General features: G+C 38.3%; 1 protein-coding gene across 5 annotated transcripts in view; it reads right to left on the reverse strand.

Moving 5' to 3' along the window:
- Window positions 1–1233: 1233 nt before the first annotated feature.
- The window catches only part of NF1 (neurofibromin 1), a 168051-nt gene continuing 152255 nt past the window's right edge, over window positions 1234–17029 (reverse strand). For all 5 annotated transcript variants that reach the window (XM_037880588.2, XM_037880586.2, XM_037880587.2 and 2 more), the window contains one exon: window positions 1234–5715. In XM_037880588.2, the coding sequence (XP_037736516.1) occupies window positions 5573–5715 (143 nt within the window). In that variant the 3' untranslated portion in view covers window positions 1234–5572. The remainder of the gene's footprint in view (window positions 5716–17029) is intronic.

Raw genomic sequence — 17029 nt, forward strand, 5'->3', positions numbered from 1 at the left:
AGGGGTGCAACGACACCAAAAGTGGAGCACCCACAGAGACACCACTCAAAAAAGAACTTGCTCCTATCTTTTGGCCCCTGAAGAGCACAATTTTCACTATCACTAGCCAGAGGTAGCTTGCTTTGCCCTGCACCATAGCAGTTTTACATGGGGGGGGGGGGGGGGGGAGGAGGAGGGGGAAAATACAGCAAGTACACATGTCTATAATTAACCAGACTAATAACGATGCTAGTTTAAAAAGGGACTGGAAAATATGGCATTACTGCTCTCTCATTTTGGATACCAAATTAGGGAAACCCAACCCCCTACAAAAACATCTTCAGAAACTGCTACTCTTACTTTCACGCAGTCCCACCTGTTGGCGAGGGCAGCATTCTGCATTACAAAAATCAGTAGATCTATATTGTGTGCGCACATGCATGTACGTGTGGTAGAGTGTATAAATATATTCTTCACTGATCTAGGGTCAAATGACGTAATGTTTAGTTTGCAGCAACTATCAAGTGTGTGAATATGCTCTCTGACATCTTTTACCAATTCAGAAAAAAGGCCGAATATAAGCATTTATACATTTTAAACAGGAAAGTAATATTTTCACATGGAAGAAAACAGACTCAATTATAATTAAGCTGCTGCCATAAAAGTTGCCTTTAATTGATACTTAATTCATAGTTGAAATTCCAGGCTTCTAAAATAAGCTTGAATAGACAGACTATACTGTAAGATTTTTTTAGAAAGACTAAGCAGCCACCTTTAGTTATTAAAAAACTAAATTTACATTTAAAAATGAATGGGTTTGAAATACTGAGCTATTTAAATGATGATAAACTGATTTTTGACTGATGTGAGGTGACATGAAATTGCTCTGCTACTAGATATTAGCCATCTTTTAAGTCAATAGGAGTTGCCCACGCTTAACAGAGGGCAGAATTTGGAACAATTAGTTTAACCATGATCTAGAAATAAACAATTATGGAGAAAAGCATTCAGCAATATTCACAGCCACAAATCCACATCACCAGCTTTAAACACGATTGTGGACTTCCCCACTGAAGTCAGCAGAAGAATCCTTCTGACCTTGATGAGCTTTGGATTAGGTTCTTGGTTCACACCCACCTCTAGCTTCCAAAAGAATAAAACAAATCCCAGTACCCTGAGGGACAAGAAAATGATGAGAGAATAAAAAGGTGAGCCGTGAACCCTAGCAGCCAATGACCCCCAAACAACTCAAAGCAGGTTGAATTTACATTTTACTTCAAAAAAAGGGAAGTACATACATGAGGGGAAAATAGGGTGAACAACAATTATTTGAAACCATGATTTCTACAGTTTTTACCTACAAGTTACCCACTGTGTTCGAGTCAGCAGGATTCTCACCGGCTGCTGCACGCTTGCTTACAATAGTAACAGGATTGTAAATCAAGGAAACATTTTCGAAGTTGAGGCCCAAATGGAAATAGTAAGTTATCGTACACTGTGTACGTTTATCGTACACAGCATTTTTTCTTCTTTAAATGACAACGCACCAGCAGGAAGGAGAAGTAGTAGTTAACAATTACTAACACTAGAATAATCAAATTTGTATGTTATACATATACAGCAACTAACTGCTTTACAAAAAAGCAAAATAATACAATATATTGTCACATGTATTTACAGTGTAGTAAATATACTTTGTCAAATTTTACACAAAATCTATTTACAGGTGAATATACTGCATTAAAAAAAAGTGTGGCCAACACTAAAAGTGACTGTCTGTGGTAAGTCTGTTGCATAACATTAAGACGTGCTTCATTACATCTGAAAAATATTAACCTTAGAATGAAACAGAAAAAGCCCTAAAAGCTACAAACCAATTAGGAATAGAGCACTGGCACTTTCCCAAATGCTCAGTCCACAAAATACTTATTTGAAATGTTTCCTTTTCATGGAAAATAAATTGCATGCACATTAAAGCAGAAGCATTGGTATAATTAACAGGTAGGTTATGCACTATTAAAATACTACCGAGTTAACTTTAAGTCAGGGAAAATACAAACACAAACAATAAAATGTCAATCGTCTTTACAGTACTTAATGTGGTTAATGCATAATGGATAAACATGCTCTAAAACAGGGGTGTCAAACGTACGGTCCCCGTGATGTATTTATGTGGTCCGCATGTCAGATTCAGAGTCTCCAAAATCTAAGCTTTCCCATAAATCAAAGTGTCTAGGCCCCACGGCTGCAGAGATCACCTTAAAATGTGAACAGAGTGTAACCAACGCAGTGATGGCTGATGAGTCTGCAGCTGTCTGAAACAATGACTGAGAGGTGTGAACTCCTCTGTTCCCTGTTAATCAGACTGGAATATCAAAGGCCCAGTGATTATACTTCAGGCTCATCATTAACTATTTAATCACTAAAAGAAAAGGAGTATTTGTGGCACCTTAGAGACTAACCAATTTATTTGAGCATAAGCTTTCGTGAGCTACAGCTCACTTCATCACTGACCATTTTAGTAAAAGGAATGGGTGCCAGGGGGAAGGAATGAAGCACACTGTGTTAGGAAGTGGCAGCTGCCCCAGGGAACGAAATGCAGAGAGAAGGGCAGAAGACTCAAAGACAAGGGGGGGGCGGGGGGAAGCGAAAGAAAGGAGAATAAGGAATTAAGAAAGAACATGAGAAAGAAAAAGACAAATAGCAGTGGGGAGCAGATTTTACTGGGGAGCAGATTTTCTGAGTGAAGAATGTGACAATAAGGCACTGAACAAATAACTTATCACTAGATAGTTAGTCACTATATAAAGACCATGTTCTTCCCTTGATCTCTTTGCAACCCTCCGACCAACATTGGTGGTTGTTCCACTGTACAATGTGGGGGAGTATATGGTCCTGAATGTATACGCTGGCCCACAAACTAGAATAAACCATAGAATACAGCTTTCTCCTCCAAATGAGTTTGGCACCCCTGCTCTAGAAGGTTCAGATCTTCTGACCCAACTCAATGGTAGAAATGTTAAGACAATCCCTCCCACCCAATGACATTTACTAAGGTGAGTTACTTATTGCCTATCTTACATGAAATCAGTTTTGGTCAAGTGGGTACTGAGACACTCCTGCGGTTCTCACATGAAAGATAATTTTGATCACTGTATTTTGATTTCACAACATACACATTTGAAATGTACAGTTTTTATGAATTCCAATTTCGTCAGGCAATCTCAAAACATTGGAAAAGGTAGTTTTAAATACACTCAACCCAATCCAAACTGATTTGGTAATAAACACGAAAAAATGCAGTATTTTTGAAAATTAGCTCACCAGGGAAACTGAAAGAGCAAAAAAGCTTCTATTTTGTAACAGCATATTACCTTTAAAAGATTTCCCAGCCTCATGGTGAGAAAAAATATATTAGTGAGTTTTCTTTAGGATTCATAATCTTTAACAAAACTGAACACTTAGAAAACTGACAGGGCTAGAATGAGCTTGATTCAATATGATCAAGGTTTTAAACGGACAGAGATTTTGAAACTGACTACTACACAATTGGATGTACTAGATGGAAGAGATTTTATCTGTGATATCCAAGGTTATGAATGCATAGCAGCTTAGTACCTGGCATTGGTCATTGCTCTATTCCTAAATTCAGTTCTATCCTCATAATCCATTTCATACATAGCTTTTGTAGAATTTTAATAATTAAGTTTCTACTGCAGCTCCTACATGATCAAGAATAAAAAAAGTTTGGTTAATTGCACAAGTCTTCAATATTTTCCAACATATCTAGTTCAAGATAACTACTAATTCTAAGTTTTCCTCTTATTTTGGCAAACTATTTGCATATTAAGTTTGTGTTCATAGTTTTTCCAGGACTGTAAACAAATTAAAAAAATTAAATTGTTATTTTCTGAATCAATACAATAAAGGCAAATTTTTATTTACATAAACATGTTACACTGTTACTGTGTGAATAAATGTGAATAATGTGCTATATCAATACAATCTGAACACTTAATTGTACCATTCTCTATTAATTTAGCTGTGGAGTTTGATTTACTGAAAGCCACTACTGAAATCGCACTATGGGAGGTGTTTTTGTTTTTTAATATGATATACTTTTTTCTTTAAAGCCATTCATAAATTGCTAAATCCTAACATACAACAGGGACCACCTGGCATTAACAGTAGATATATTTAGCCCTAAAATGAGCACCCAGATGACATGCCCTCCTTTGTCAGAATTTATATTTACCTGTGAGATCAAAATGTTCCGCACGTTTTTAGTCCATATAGTATTTGTAGCACTTTGTGCTGCTTCATTACATATCATTCAACATAGCAGCATATTTTCACAGTCATCCATTGTTAATATACTACTGTAAGTTGATGAATCTTTCACAGTGATAGAAAGCAATTTCAGGTTACTTCTTATAAACCCCAAACATAATTTTTGCAAATTAAAAAAAAAATTGAAAATTCTTCTAGAAAAATTTGAGAGAAATGTCTATGCTGACAGCAGAAATTGCATTGCAAACATTCATACAAAACCTGTCTGACAAAGATGTCAGTTATTTTTAAATTCATGTACCATTTTGCACTGAAGTGAACATTAATGATTTTGTATCATTGCTTGGGCAGCACACAAGCAGCTTTGCCAAACACAATTCTGAGGGAGTTGAAAGTTACTTCAGACAACTTTCCCAAATAGTTATTCTGCCAGGAATTTCTTGAAGGTGCATAAAATTGGTGGAAAGGGCAAAAGTAACATATAGGATATGTGGTAACATAAAAAGTAATACATTTTCCAAGCGAGAAAAGAGAGCATAATTAATAGTCAGTTCTTGATGATTTGCTTTTCTCTATACATCCATTTCTTTTAGTGCAGTCAAAGTTCAGCAAAAAATAAATGTACTTTGGAAAAAGTCAGTTTGTCCAGTCTGGTCCATATACAGTCCTAAATATATGAAGCTACGTTCTGGCAAATGAAGAGACACAAGTGGCCTCCTCGTCCTCTTAAATTTATTGCTAATTACTAAAGATTTAATTTATCAACCACCTCTGGTTAGGTTTACTGCACTGTGGCTAATTTCAAGGTTACTTTTAAGTATGGTAAAAAAAAGTCCACAGCTAAAAATCTGAAGGGTTTGAATTAACAAGGATTATAGTACTTCCCCGGCTCATGAAGCCATTAACTTGAAAAGTGTGCAAAACAGGATTAAACATTAACACTTTTCTTTAAAGAAGAAACTAACAAGGCATATAACAGAAGCAAGGTAAAACGGTCTATGAGAAATGGCTTTCATATTTGGACAGTGACTGTACTGCACTGTAAAGAATTCCATACTTCATTCATCTACGAAGTTCTTCAGGATCTACAGATGGTTCCGTTGAATGGTTCTGAAATACTGGCTTAAACCAAAAAAACAGAAGAAAAGAAGGCATTAAAATTCAGGCAATGTTTTAAGAGTTGATCATCTGGCAACATGGCTGGTGGGATGGGAACGTTAAGAATTAAGTGCAGCATCACAACTGGTGGAGGGCCACTAGTGAAGCCCAGGTACATAAGTCAGTTAAAAAAAAAAAAAAAGCTTCACACTATCTTTTTAGAGCTGTGACGTTTGAAACTGCCAGCGCTTCGCTGCTTTTGCACTTGACTTGCGGACCCATGGCGTGTCCTCCCGCTGTTGGAGTGTCCTGTGGTGGGGGAGAGTTCGACATTCTCCTTGTCAATTCCTGATGGGAAATAAAGGGGACACAACATTACTTTCCTGAGGCTACGATTCTCAGTTCCATTTATCTTGAAATTTAATATTTTAAAGGCAGGTTTGTCCTCAGTTAAATTGGTCACCAAGAAGTCATTTAAGAATTTTAATGGCAGAAAAAATGAGACATTCTGTATACTTGAAATAACAAAGTTGCAGAAAAAGAAGATGAGAAATAAGAATTACTGCAGGTGAAGCTAGAAGCAGGCAGGCCTTAACTGAATGGTAATTACCACAGAAGAGAGCATCTTCAACACAAACCTTACCATAACTCTCCAGCAGAGGTCACCTTCCAATCATCTACAATTGCTCGCATCTCTCCATACACTCTAATCACGCTGAACTGAGCAAAATTAACATTGCAAATACCAAGCCAATAAAATTGCACTAGCAGGGCCACAGGCTTCTTAGATATATGAGACAGTCAAGAGGAGTCTACTATTTCAATCTTAGCTCCATTTCATAACAGCCTCCTTCCCTCCACTTCTGGTTTTCTGTGTAAAATGCCAAACACTTCAACAGCAAGCAAAGCACCATCTACATTACAGTCTTTTAGTATTGCCATCATATAATGAGTTCATTTGTATTCCACCTGCACAGCTGAGTCATATCTCCCAGTCAAAAGCCCCTTAATATAAATATTATAAGGGGGAGAAGGAGGATGGGAATCAAAGAGTTCTAAAAAGCTTAATTAAGCAGTAAAAACAGAAAAAAAAATTAATGGCAATTTACATGTATACAGTTCTGGCAACTTAAAATTCCATATGACCTGCAGGGTGAACTCTAATGAATAACACTGCGTTAGTTTATAAAAAACCCTGCAGGGGAGATGAAATTCTGAACTTCCAAGATAGATTATAGGGGCGTTTTAACACTTATTACAGGTAGCGTTCAGAAATACAGCATCTCACAGAACCACCATCTTTAGCTGTGAGTATTCTGCAGTAAAAGTTTAAACACTTCATTTCTAGTAAGGAATCTGCAGGAAATTACTTACTTTAAAAAATATTGATAACATTCGAAAAAAGAAAAGGAGTACTTGTGGCACCTTAGAGACTAACCAATTTATTTATTATTTAACAAATAATTTAACCCTGTATTTGGTGTGTGTTTGTTAATTTACTCCAATCTTAAAAGAGAAGAAATCAGCTAATCAGGCCTCTGGAAACTTGCTGGAATGTTTTATTCTATTATGCTTTCACCACACCCTAAAGGTGATATGTAGGCATATAAACCATTCACTGAATCCAATAAATCCTTGTTTTCTAAACAGGAAGATGTTTTTGAATACAGGTGTAGGAATGCACATCTGCACTTGTTATCTTAAGTATCCACAGATTTTCAATTAAAAAATAAAAACCGTATGGCCAGTGTGATCTAAACAGTGCACACACAAGTAAGTATCCTAATCCCTGCATGTGAGGCTCACGTCTTATGAATTTTGGAGAGGAATGCAAATATCTAAGTGCTGTTTCAGATCTATCTATATTAGTGAGTATGTATTCAGAGCTATCAATATCCATGCATGGTAGTACCATGCTCTTCTGCCCTTAGCTGCAGCCATATCCAGCCTCTTGTCCTTCAATCATTTAAAGTTACTTCCTCTTTCAAACTTCCCTGGTGTATGAACTGAATCACAATGCCTTAAAAACTGTTTGCCCCTGAATCAGCCTCTACATTTTGATGGGTTACAGTGGAAACGTAATTTCACTGTAGTATGAAATGAACATTTTTTGGGTTGGGTTTTAATAAAAGGATATTTTAGTGGAATAAGAACGGTCTTCAGGTTAGGCCACTGGACTAACACTCAGAAGATCCGGGTTCAGTGTCTGGCTTTGCTGGGAAAGTCAATCAATTTGTTTGTGCCTCAGTTCCCCATCTGTAAAATGGGGACAGTACTTAACTCTGTCTAGTCCATTTCGATTGTAAGCTTTTCAGGAACTGTCTCCTTCCATGTGAAGGTAGCACACTGGAGCTTCTAGATGGTACTGGAATATACATAGAGGTCTTTTGAACACAAAACAGTTTTTATTTAGGCCGAAGGTCTGTCATACTTTCAGAAATACCATCCTCCCCTTAATTACACTATTTCTTTCTCTAATTCAGCCTTCAGAATACTCGTTGTTTTAAGTAATTTTACCAGGAGTCTGACAGAGATTGGCTGTAGAACTGTGGAATGTTGCTCAGTTTTAGTGCCCTGGCTAGAAAATGGGGTTTGGACAGTAAGATTAGGACCACTGGGCATATAGGTGGGTGCTACATAGGACAGTGAACTGGTGCAAATTGAAGTTTAATCAATGATTCAGTCATGATTTGATATGGAAACTAAGGATTACACTCTCTTGTCATGGGCCAGAAATTTTCCTGGAAAAGAAGAACAGGTGTGTATGTGTACAAATTCTAAGTCTGAGCAGTAGGTCTGGGGTATGAGCGATACTAGGCTGTATTAAGTCTTTCTTACAGTGCTAGTCAGATAGCATTGCCCAAGTTAAGGGATTTCTGATATTTTTATTAAACATCTCACAGGGAGCCAAAGCTTGGCAGCTTTAAATCACGTTGTACTGAGATTTGGCCTACAACTTGGCAGCAGAGACAGAAAATACTTTTCAAAATTTTCAGATGCTTCTGATCTGAACTATGCTGAAGAATGTTGAGTTGACTGATTCATATGGTTTATTTAGCGTACTAATGTCAATTAAAAAAACAGCTGAATTATTTAAAAAATACCTGCTAACCACAGGCAGACTTACTTTTTATAACATGTCATCTGCATCATGTTCCCTATCATGTACTGGGTAGTAAAAACAGTATGCAAACCCACAGAAAACTCAACTGTGTGATTAGATATGAATTTTAATAGTCTTGTTTACTGCCAACAGGATATACCTGTTGTATATTCATATAATTTGTAGTATTAAATGTACATCTACTACACATCTAGTAGAAATGGTAATGAAAATTCCTTTGGATAAAAATGAGGTTTGCATAGTAACACTAGGACCATGGGGGTTCAAGGGATTGGTAATGGAAGAGAGGTTTTTCAGTGCTTTTTCAGGTTGCTGGCTTGACTCCTGCGCCCTGGTTGGTAGCCAATGTGAAACGACTGGCTTCAGTCCAATTCCCTTTGGACAGATATCCCCTTCACACACACTACATGCACTGAAGGGCTTGTTGCAGTGTCAGCAGAGACCACGGGTCTTGGCGGGAAAGTACTTCCTTACCCCTGAAAGTTGGCCCTCCAGGTTAGGAATAAGGCACCATGGTAGTGTAACTGGAAAGTAACTTGCATTGCCACTGGCTATATTGCACTGTTGAACAGCCATACGATTTCACCCTAGGGCAGCCAATTCAGCACCTTTCACGAATTCTAATTTCCCCACAAAAGACAAACAAAAATATTGGACTCAAAAAACGGTTCTATCTATTGGGCAGAAATAACCTCAGACTTTATACATAGTTATTAGAGGTGTGTCAAATAGTAACAAGTGTACTGAAATAATTTTAACACTATCAAGTCCGTATGACAGAGAAGCAGAAGGATGTAAACAGATGCTGCTACTTTACAAAATGAAAGCGCCCCTTACGTCTAAATGGCTATAAACCAGATAGCAACACTACAAAAGCAGTTCAAATGTAATTCAATCAAGGGATATTTTTTCAATTTTTAAAAAGCTGGTATAAAATTCAAACAAATATCAATGGATGAGTGCCACTAGGAGGTAAATTCAGAACGACGGTGGCAGTGGTTTGCCGCACTATACTCCCATTGTACAGCTCCTACAATCACAGACCTCTGCTATAAATGGGAACAATTATTTCTAATGCTCCATTTTTTGCTTCTCTGTTGATGCACGCCATTTTGTACATTTAATCATACACCGTCAGTGTAATATGAAAACAACTTGTTTTACCCTCCTTTCAAACCTCAGGGTTTAACTCAACTTGAATCAGAGTTGTTAGGAAACTGGATACAATTAAAAAACCCAGTTACTTATCTTACTGTAACTGTGGCTCTGCAAGATGAATTGTCCACACGGATTCCCCTTCTTGTGCACGTGTCCATGCACGCAAGATTGGATTCTTTTAGCCAGAAGTGCCAGTTCGGCTGTGCCTGTGCCCTGGATGACCTATGCTCTGACACTCAAGGACCTAACAGGCAGAGACAGCTCAGCTGTCCGTCAGCTCCTTTGCCAATACACTATCCAGGTGGCACAGGCCTCCAGGGAAGCAGGGAGGGTCATGAAACCCATGTAGCCAACACATTTTAAAGTAACTGATCTTTGATTGATTGTCCACAAATTCCACTTGCTGGTGACCAGCAAGCAGTGACATCTGATGTTTGTGGGTGAGCCTGCAGCTGACTCTCGAGATCTATTAAGGTCTTGAAACTCTCCTGTGGCAGATAAGCTCTTGATGCGGAATCTAGCACTGCCCTAATGAACATTATTCTCTGTGTTGGTAATAGCAATGACTTTTCTTTGTTGATCCTGAGACCCAGTGTGGTGAAAAGTTGCAGGATTAGGGAATGGAATTGTTCACCTGCTACCGTGATCATCCTTGAATGAGCCAACTGTCAAGGTATGGCTATACCTGGTCCCTTGTCTCCTTAGGTAAGCTGCTATGACTGCCAAACAATACTCTTGGTGCTGTTCAAAGACTAAAGGCCAAGACTCTGTACTGGTAGTGAGATGCTCCCACCTGGAATCTGAACGATTTTCTGTGCGCTAGCTGAACTGATATGTGAAAGTAATTGGACCAAGGTACCACGGTTTACTGAGAAACTCCCTAGCAGAGACCCACAAATGACTCAAGAGATGAGGATCTGGAAAAATAAATCAGATTTATTATGCAGGAAAATTATTAATCAAGTCTGCAAATGTTGGTCTCCCTGAGATCCCAAAGGTTTATACATACAGTGATGGCTCCCTGTCAAGCAAGTAGGAGTCACATGAATGGGACCAAGTTGATTGGGTGGGTGATACCTCCTGGCTGTGCTCAGAAGGGGAGCTGAAGAGGAGACTAGTACTGTAATAGAATCATAGAATATCTGGGTTGGAAGGGACCTCAGGAGGTCATCTAGTCCAACCCCCTGCTCAAAGGAGGACCAATCCCCAATTTTTTTGCCCCAGATCCCTAAATGGCCCCCTCAAGGACTGAACTCACAACCCTGGGTTTAGCAGGCCAATGCTCAAACCACTGAGCTATCCCTCCCCCATAGTACTAGTAGGTGATACTGTACTGGGCATTCTCACAAGCTGAGGATAGTAATGACGCCTCAAGCTGTGTGGTCAGCACAAGATAAGCTGGTACTGAAAATAACTTCAGTACTAAAGAAATCTGTGCTGGGAGTTTCTGTACTGCAGGGGTTGGCACCAGACTCATCAGCACCACATGCACAAATATCCGTACCGGGCGGGGACAGACTGTTGCTGTATGTGCTGGGAGACCAGAAGGACCTGATTTAGGCTGTGAACCACCCTAGGCTAAGTTGTTTTAGGACAGCTCTGCCTCCTTTAACTTAGGTCCCCTCAGAGGGGCTTTTCTCACCTTCTGCATCCTCTTGCGGAACGAGTGAGACTGAGGATTTACCAGGGATACTTATGCTCAAATAAATTGGTTAGTCTCTAAGGTGCCACAAGTACTCCTTTTCTTTTTGCGAATACAGACTAACACGGCTGCTACTCTGAAACCAGGGATACATATGACTCTCCAAGACAAAAAAGGCATCTTGAGTGCCAGTCATTAACAAAGTGGAATATCTATGTTAAAGCAGGGATGGTTGGAACCTCAGGGACTTTGTTTCAGTCATGCAAGCTAAATCCCAGTACCGGGGAAGTCCTTAACACTAGTAATTTTTTTCTTAAATATATATAGCCAAGGTGGTAAAAAATTACTATACTAATGTTTTAACGTATATGTATATGTGTGTATATACATATACACACACACACACAGAACAGATCAGTAAAGTAGCACAGTGTGCAGAGATCTGAACACTGCAGGGGTTCTGTCCTTGCAGCTATGGTTGATAAGAAGGAGCTGACAGATGGTTGGGCTCACTCTGCCCCTTATGCCCTCAGTGGGGATATGTGGCAGGGAATCGAAGGTTCAGGTGCGACCCCCAATGGCACGGCTGGCCAAAAGAATCCGATCTTGTGCACGTGGAGCACACATGCATTAAAAGTGGACATGTGGACAATCACTTGAAGAGCTCTTTAAGTGATGAAAGACACCAGTTGAAGTGTTATTTAAATATTTGCAAACCAGACATTTTTTGAGCACCAATATATTTTCCACAGCGAGCACCACAGAAGATAGAGGTCATAAAATGGGCCTAACAGGAAACTTCACTCTGTGTCAAATGGCTATGCTGACTACCCGTTGACAGGAAACCTTTATCAGAACTGTGGCTAAACGAGTGCACCTCTATATGGTAAAGGTTGAATGAAGCTTACAGTACAGAATATCAGGATGAAAGCACTAAATGGGATGTTCAAATGCACAGACATTTCTAAACAGCTTTAACCCTTATTCTCTCAATGTTGGACTAGTTATAATAAGTTAATTGTAAATAACTTAGTGTGTAAAAGATTCATGTCAGAACAAAGCAAACAGAAGTTCTAACTATTTTAGTCTGAACTTCACACAAATAACTTACTACACTGCAAATGTGAAAAGTCACTCCACACAGAAGGGACTTTGGGTCCAGAGCAATCGTCACTAACATCCTAAAACAGACTAATTAATTTGAGGCAATGAAGCTGAAACCTCACTTTAATCCAAACCTGCTTCCAAGTAACAGTTATCAATTTTATACTGCAATTGTGTATTGAGTGAAAATTATTCCTGCACTAATACACTGGTGCACCTAAGGCCTTTGTCTCATTATTTCTGCAGCAAAATGAATGTGTTGGGTGTGTTATGTTCAGAAATATTCAAGAGCAATTGTGTTAATGTTCAGCAATAGAATGAGCACTGTACACAGAAAATTATTTTAATGGTAGCAGTTAAAATGCAGCGTAGAGCAAAAATCAGTGACAGTGAAAAAAATGTTAATGGAATTTCAGATAATTTTTAACCTAATTATGGAAGGAGGAAGCAAGGTGACGGTTTATTGAATGAATAAACTTTCCATGCCATTTTAATAAACTGCCTCCAACGGTCTTCTGTCTCATATAGATGAGAATCAGCCTCTCATTTGGTCAGTCACTAGATTCTCCTTTCATTTACACTACTGAGAGTGGAGAATCAGGCCCACTATTTTACAGGCATAAGGATTATTTTCTAAATTAAAAACACAATTACATTCTGACTCCTGCTCTCAGTGGTAGCTAATTTCATCCTTTCGCTCCCCACACACAGGTGCAGACAACCTGGAGCTCAGGCAAACTACAGGATAAAGGAAAACATGAAGCAGTCTATAAGGGTGAGCACATAACACATTCTCTGCAACTCTTTCTGTATCTTCCTACATGAACTGAAACCTCAAAATGACATTGTCTCAATAAAAGCAGCATGTGCCCTTCAATAATTAATCTGGCAAAGTTGGTTCCAAACAACTCCTCTTGTGCATAAGTGCTGGTGGTATACAACTGATGTTTAAGCTGATTTCCTATTAATCAAAAGAACTCAAATGAAACATTTTGGCCTCTCTCTTATTCTTTGCTAATATTTGCAGTAGATTATCTTCATTGGGTGCCCATCACTGGAGTATCTAGGTGCCAATTCTCTTCTCAAACCTGCCTTATTCATGTGGATGGGGCTTGCATTCCCACCTGCTGTGTTTTAAGTATCAAGTAAGGAGCTAATGATAATACAAGAAATGCAACAGCTTTGTGCTTACTTACAAGTACTGTGTCTGGAGTCATTCCTGTGTTTAAAGAGCTTAGTAAATTACTTCTCATGCCTTAAGCCCAACTCTAATGCAGATCAAGCAGTATCTCGTGCAAATATGATGAAAATAGAGGGTACCTTGATGAGGAAGCGGCATGAAAACTGCTGATTTAGAGCAAGGCAGAGAAGCTTCACGGACACAGAATGAAAGAAAAAACATAAGTGAATAATGTCCATGATAAGAAAAAAGAATAAGACACAAAACATTTATAGACAATGATTTTGCCTAGTTCTCTTGTTTCCAAAGGCAGGAAATGGAAAAACGTTAATATTTGCAAATCTCTTAATAGATTTAATTAAAATAATAATAACCTGTTTGTATAAATCAATGGCTCTCTCTAAATTAATTCGATGTGATACGATGGACATCATCAAAACAGCTGATTCTTTTGGCTGAATGGTTCTCAGACCACGGGTATGCGGATCACTATGAAATTCTTGAGCATCCTAGAGCTTCCGTGGCTACCTCACCTCTTTCTAGAGACCATGTGTAGTGGTCAGCTCTATCTCCGACCCTGGTGTGCTTGGGTTACTGATTTCATTCTGGGGAGAACATTTCTTTCACCCCTTGCTTCCTTTCACCTCTCCTGAGAGGACAGCAGATGGGGAGAGAGATACATAGCAATGATCTGACTTCCCCAACAAGCTGAGCCTCTAATATGGCACAGTTAATTTGAACGCAAGACTTAGGCTACATCCACAGTTGCATATAGACGTGGTAGGGTGGGCTGATTAATTGGTCAACAGGACTGAACAGTTTGAAAACCAAGGTCTGATCTACGTACAAAGTTGTACCAGTTTAACATCACACCTTTAGCTAAATGGGTACGAATCTGTGCAGCTCAGGCCCAAGCAGTGGAAGATTTGGGGGTTGAGGTACAACATGAAGGGCTCGGACTTACAAACTGATCCACAGAATGAGAAAGTTGGAGAACCACTGCTCGAATTCTAAGTCTCCCTTCCACCCAATTGCCAGAATGGGGTGAGTACATTCAGGTACAGGCAAAACACTAATAAGAAATAAAGGTGAAGAGAAGAGACAAAGTAACATTTCAGTTAAGAGTTGGGGTAAGATATTCTTAGTTATTAGGGTTTTCAGGTGCTTTAATTTTTAAGTGACAAACTTGAAATATCTTTAAGCGGTGATTTTCAGAGGTTTTGAGCATCTCTGAACACCAGCCATTCAAGATATCTGAAAAATTGGGTACCCAAAATTCAATCACTGGTAAATTACTGAAGTATTGGCTTATATTAAGTTGTAATGTATATCTATGTTCTTAATAGATGACTTGATGTGTCCTTCTGTATTCCTCTCATTTACTGTGTATATTTGAAAAGTTCTGAAAATAAGTTTAAAAAAATTAAAATGCATCATAGAATCTTAGGACTGAAAGGGATCTTGAGAGGTCATCCAATCCAGTCCCCTCCCCTGCACTCATGGCAGGACTAAGTATTACCTAGACCATCCCTGATCATCCTCTGAATTGAGCAACACCTGCGAAAAAAAGCTTAAAGTTACCACTGAGCTTTCAGAGGAATGAGTTCTCCATGTGATAAATTTAAAGGAATAGCTTAGTTTCTTGAAGGAGCGGAGGAGAGGAGTATTCACTTAAAATACTAGCCCACAATACAAAATAAAGCCAAGAAATAAAAATCAGTTTTGTAAATTTTAAAGAAATTTAAGAATCAGATGCAGAATAGCTTATAGGCTGAAACTTTTCTCTCATTTGCTTTCTTCAACACTAGCAGAAAAATCTAAATGCTTAAACTGATAAAAAGCCAATAAGACCATTGAGAAAAATCTGCTCTCAATAGCAGTAACTCCAGGTATATCATATCTTTTAGCTCCTACAGCACTAAACCACTCTTGATAGCTAAGCTATTGGATGAAGCAGTCTTGTGACCACAAAGCATGCTCTGACTAATCTCTAGCTCTACACTTTACATAGTCTAATTTATTATTACAAAAAAATATAATGTAATACATTTACACATTGAACAGACACTGCCAACCCCCCCCTCCTTTTTTTTTTTTTTTTTTTTTTTTAAAGTTAATGGGATTTTTAAAAAAATAGTTTTCTCCTAAACGGTCTCCCATTGACCAGTGTGGTTTGCAGAACACTTTCTAGTGGTTTACAGGGAACTGACTTGTTCCTTGTTTCTAGTTGAGAGAAACAGAACAGATGGGAAGTAATGAAATGAAGAGCAAAAGCTTACATGGCAATTTTTTTTTTTTTTTTTCTGAAAAGACCACAACACACAATGCAGTACAGAAGCTAAGAATACACAAATGCTTTCCCAACATCACTTTACTATGAGCAAACAACTGCTGGAGTTGTCACAGAGATGTTACATAATTGTAGGATGAAAGGTAGCCATCAGACAGGTCTTTCTATTAAGACGTTGACCAAACTTTGAAAAAGTTTGGGTACCCGTGATTTACAGAGCGTGTTCTGAATTTTATTTTTAAAATGCCTTTAATTTTTTTCCTACTCCCGTTTGTCTGTCAGTTTCCATCTTCCTATCTGACCATAGAGGGAAACAGTGAATTTACTAAACCCGCGTTGACAAATACATAAATTAAACTGACAAAATTTTCCTTTAACTTTTTTCCTGTAATAGGAGCCTTACGTGCTATTTGTACCGATAGTCAGCTCAAAATTTTCAGAAAGCAATTGATTTTTAACTTAACTGTGTCCCTTTAAATACTCACAGTAATACCATTGAGACACCATCTAAGATTTTCATGTAGTTTTCTGTTTTAAAAAAAGTCAACCAACTTGACACTTTTGACTATTCATTGCTTTATAATACTTCTGCCAAAATTTTCTGTATGTTTATAAACAAAGCTAAAGCCACCTTCTTATTTAAGAAATTAAGACAGGAACATAAATTCTTGCAATGTAAAAAAATGATTTTTCCAAGGACTTCCAAAACTAACATCTACCGTAACCATTTATTACAGAAAAATAGTGTTGATAATTTTAACACCTCGTGATCATAAACCTGATTGCACCCCAATTCTTCTGTTTCTCACTGCCCAAGTCTCGTTATTTGTCCTCAGCATGAACATCTATAACAAGGACACAGCAACAAGACTGCAATGACAATAAAAGCCTCCCTAGGGCTGAGCTGTGCTATTGATAAAACAGCACAGACAGGTACAACTCTGAAAAACGAATATTCTTCTCCCATTCAGGACAAAGCTAGTTAGTGAAATAAATCATGTAGGCTTAGCCAGAACTTGGGAAATGAGCCAGTTTCTCCAGATTTTTCTACTTGCACTGGCTCAGTTTTCTCAAGACACAATCCTAGCACTCTCTCTTCAATGATTAAATCAACTAGAGTGTTTCACCTGTTCTAAAAAGTTGGAGTCCACTTCTTCAAAGACA

This window comes from Chelonia mydas, chromosome 17 (genome assembly GCF_015237465.2).
Source record: "Chelonia mydas isolate rCheMyd1 chromosome 17, rCheMyd1.pri.v2, whole genome shotgun sequence".
NCBI classification, from domain to species: Eukaryota; Metazoa; Chordata; order Testudines; family Cheloniidae; genus Chelonia; species Chelonia mydas.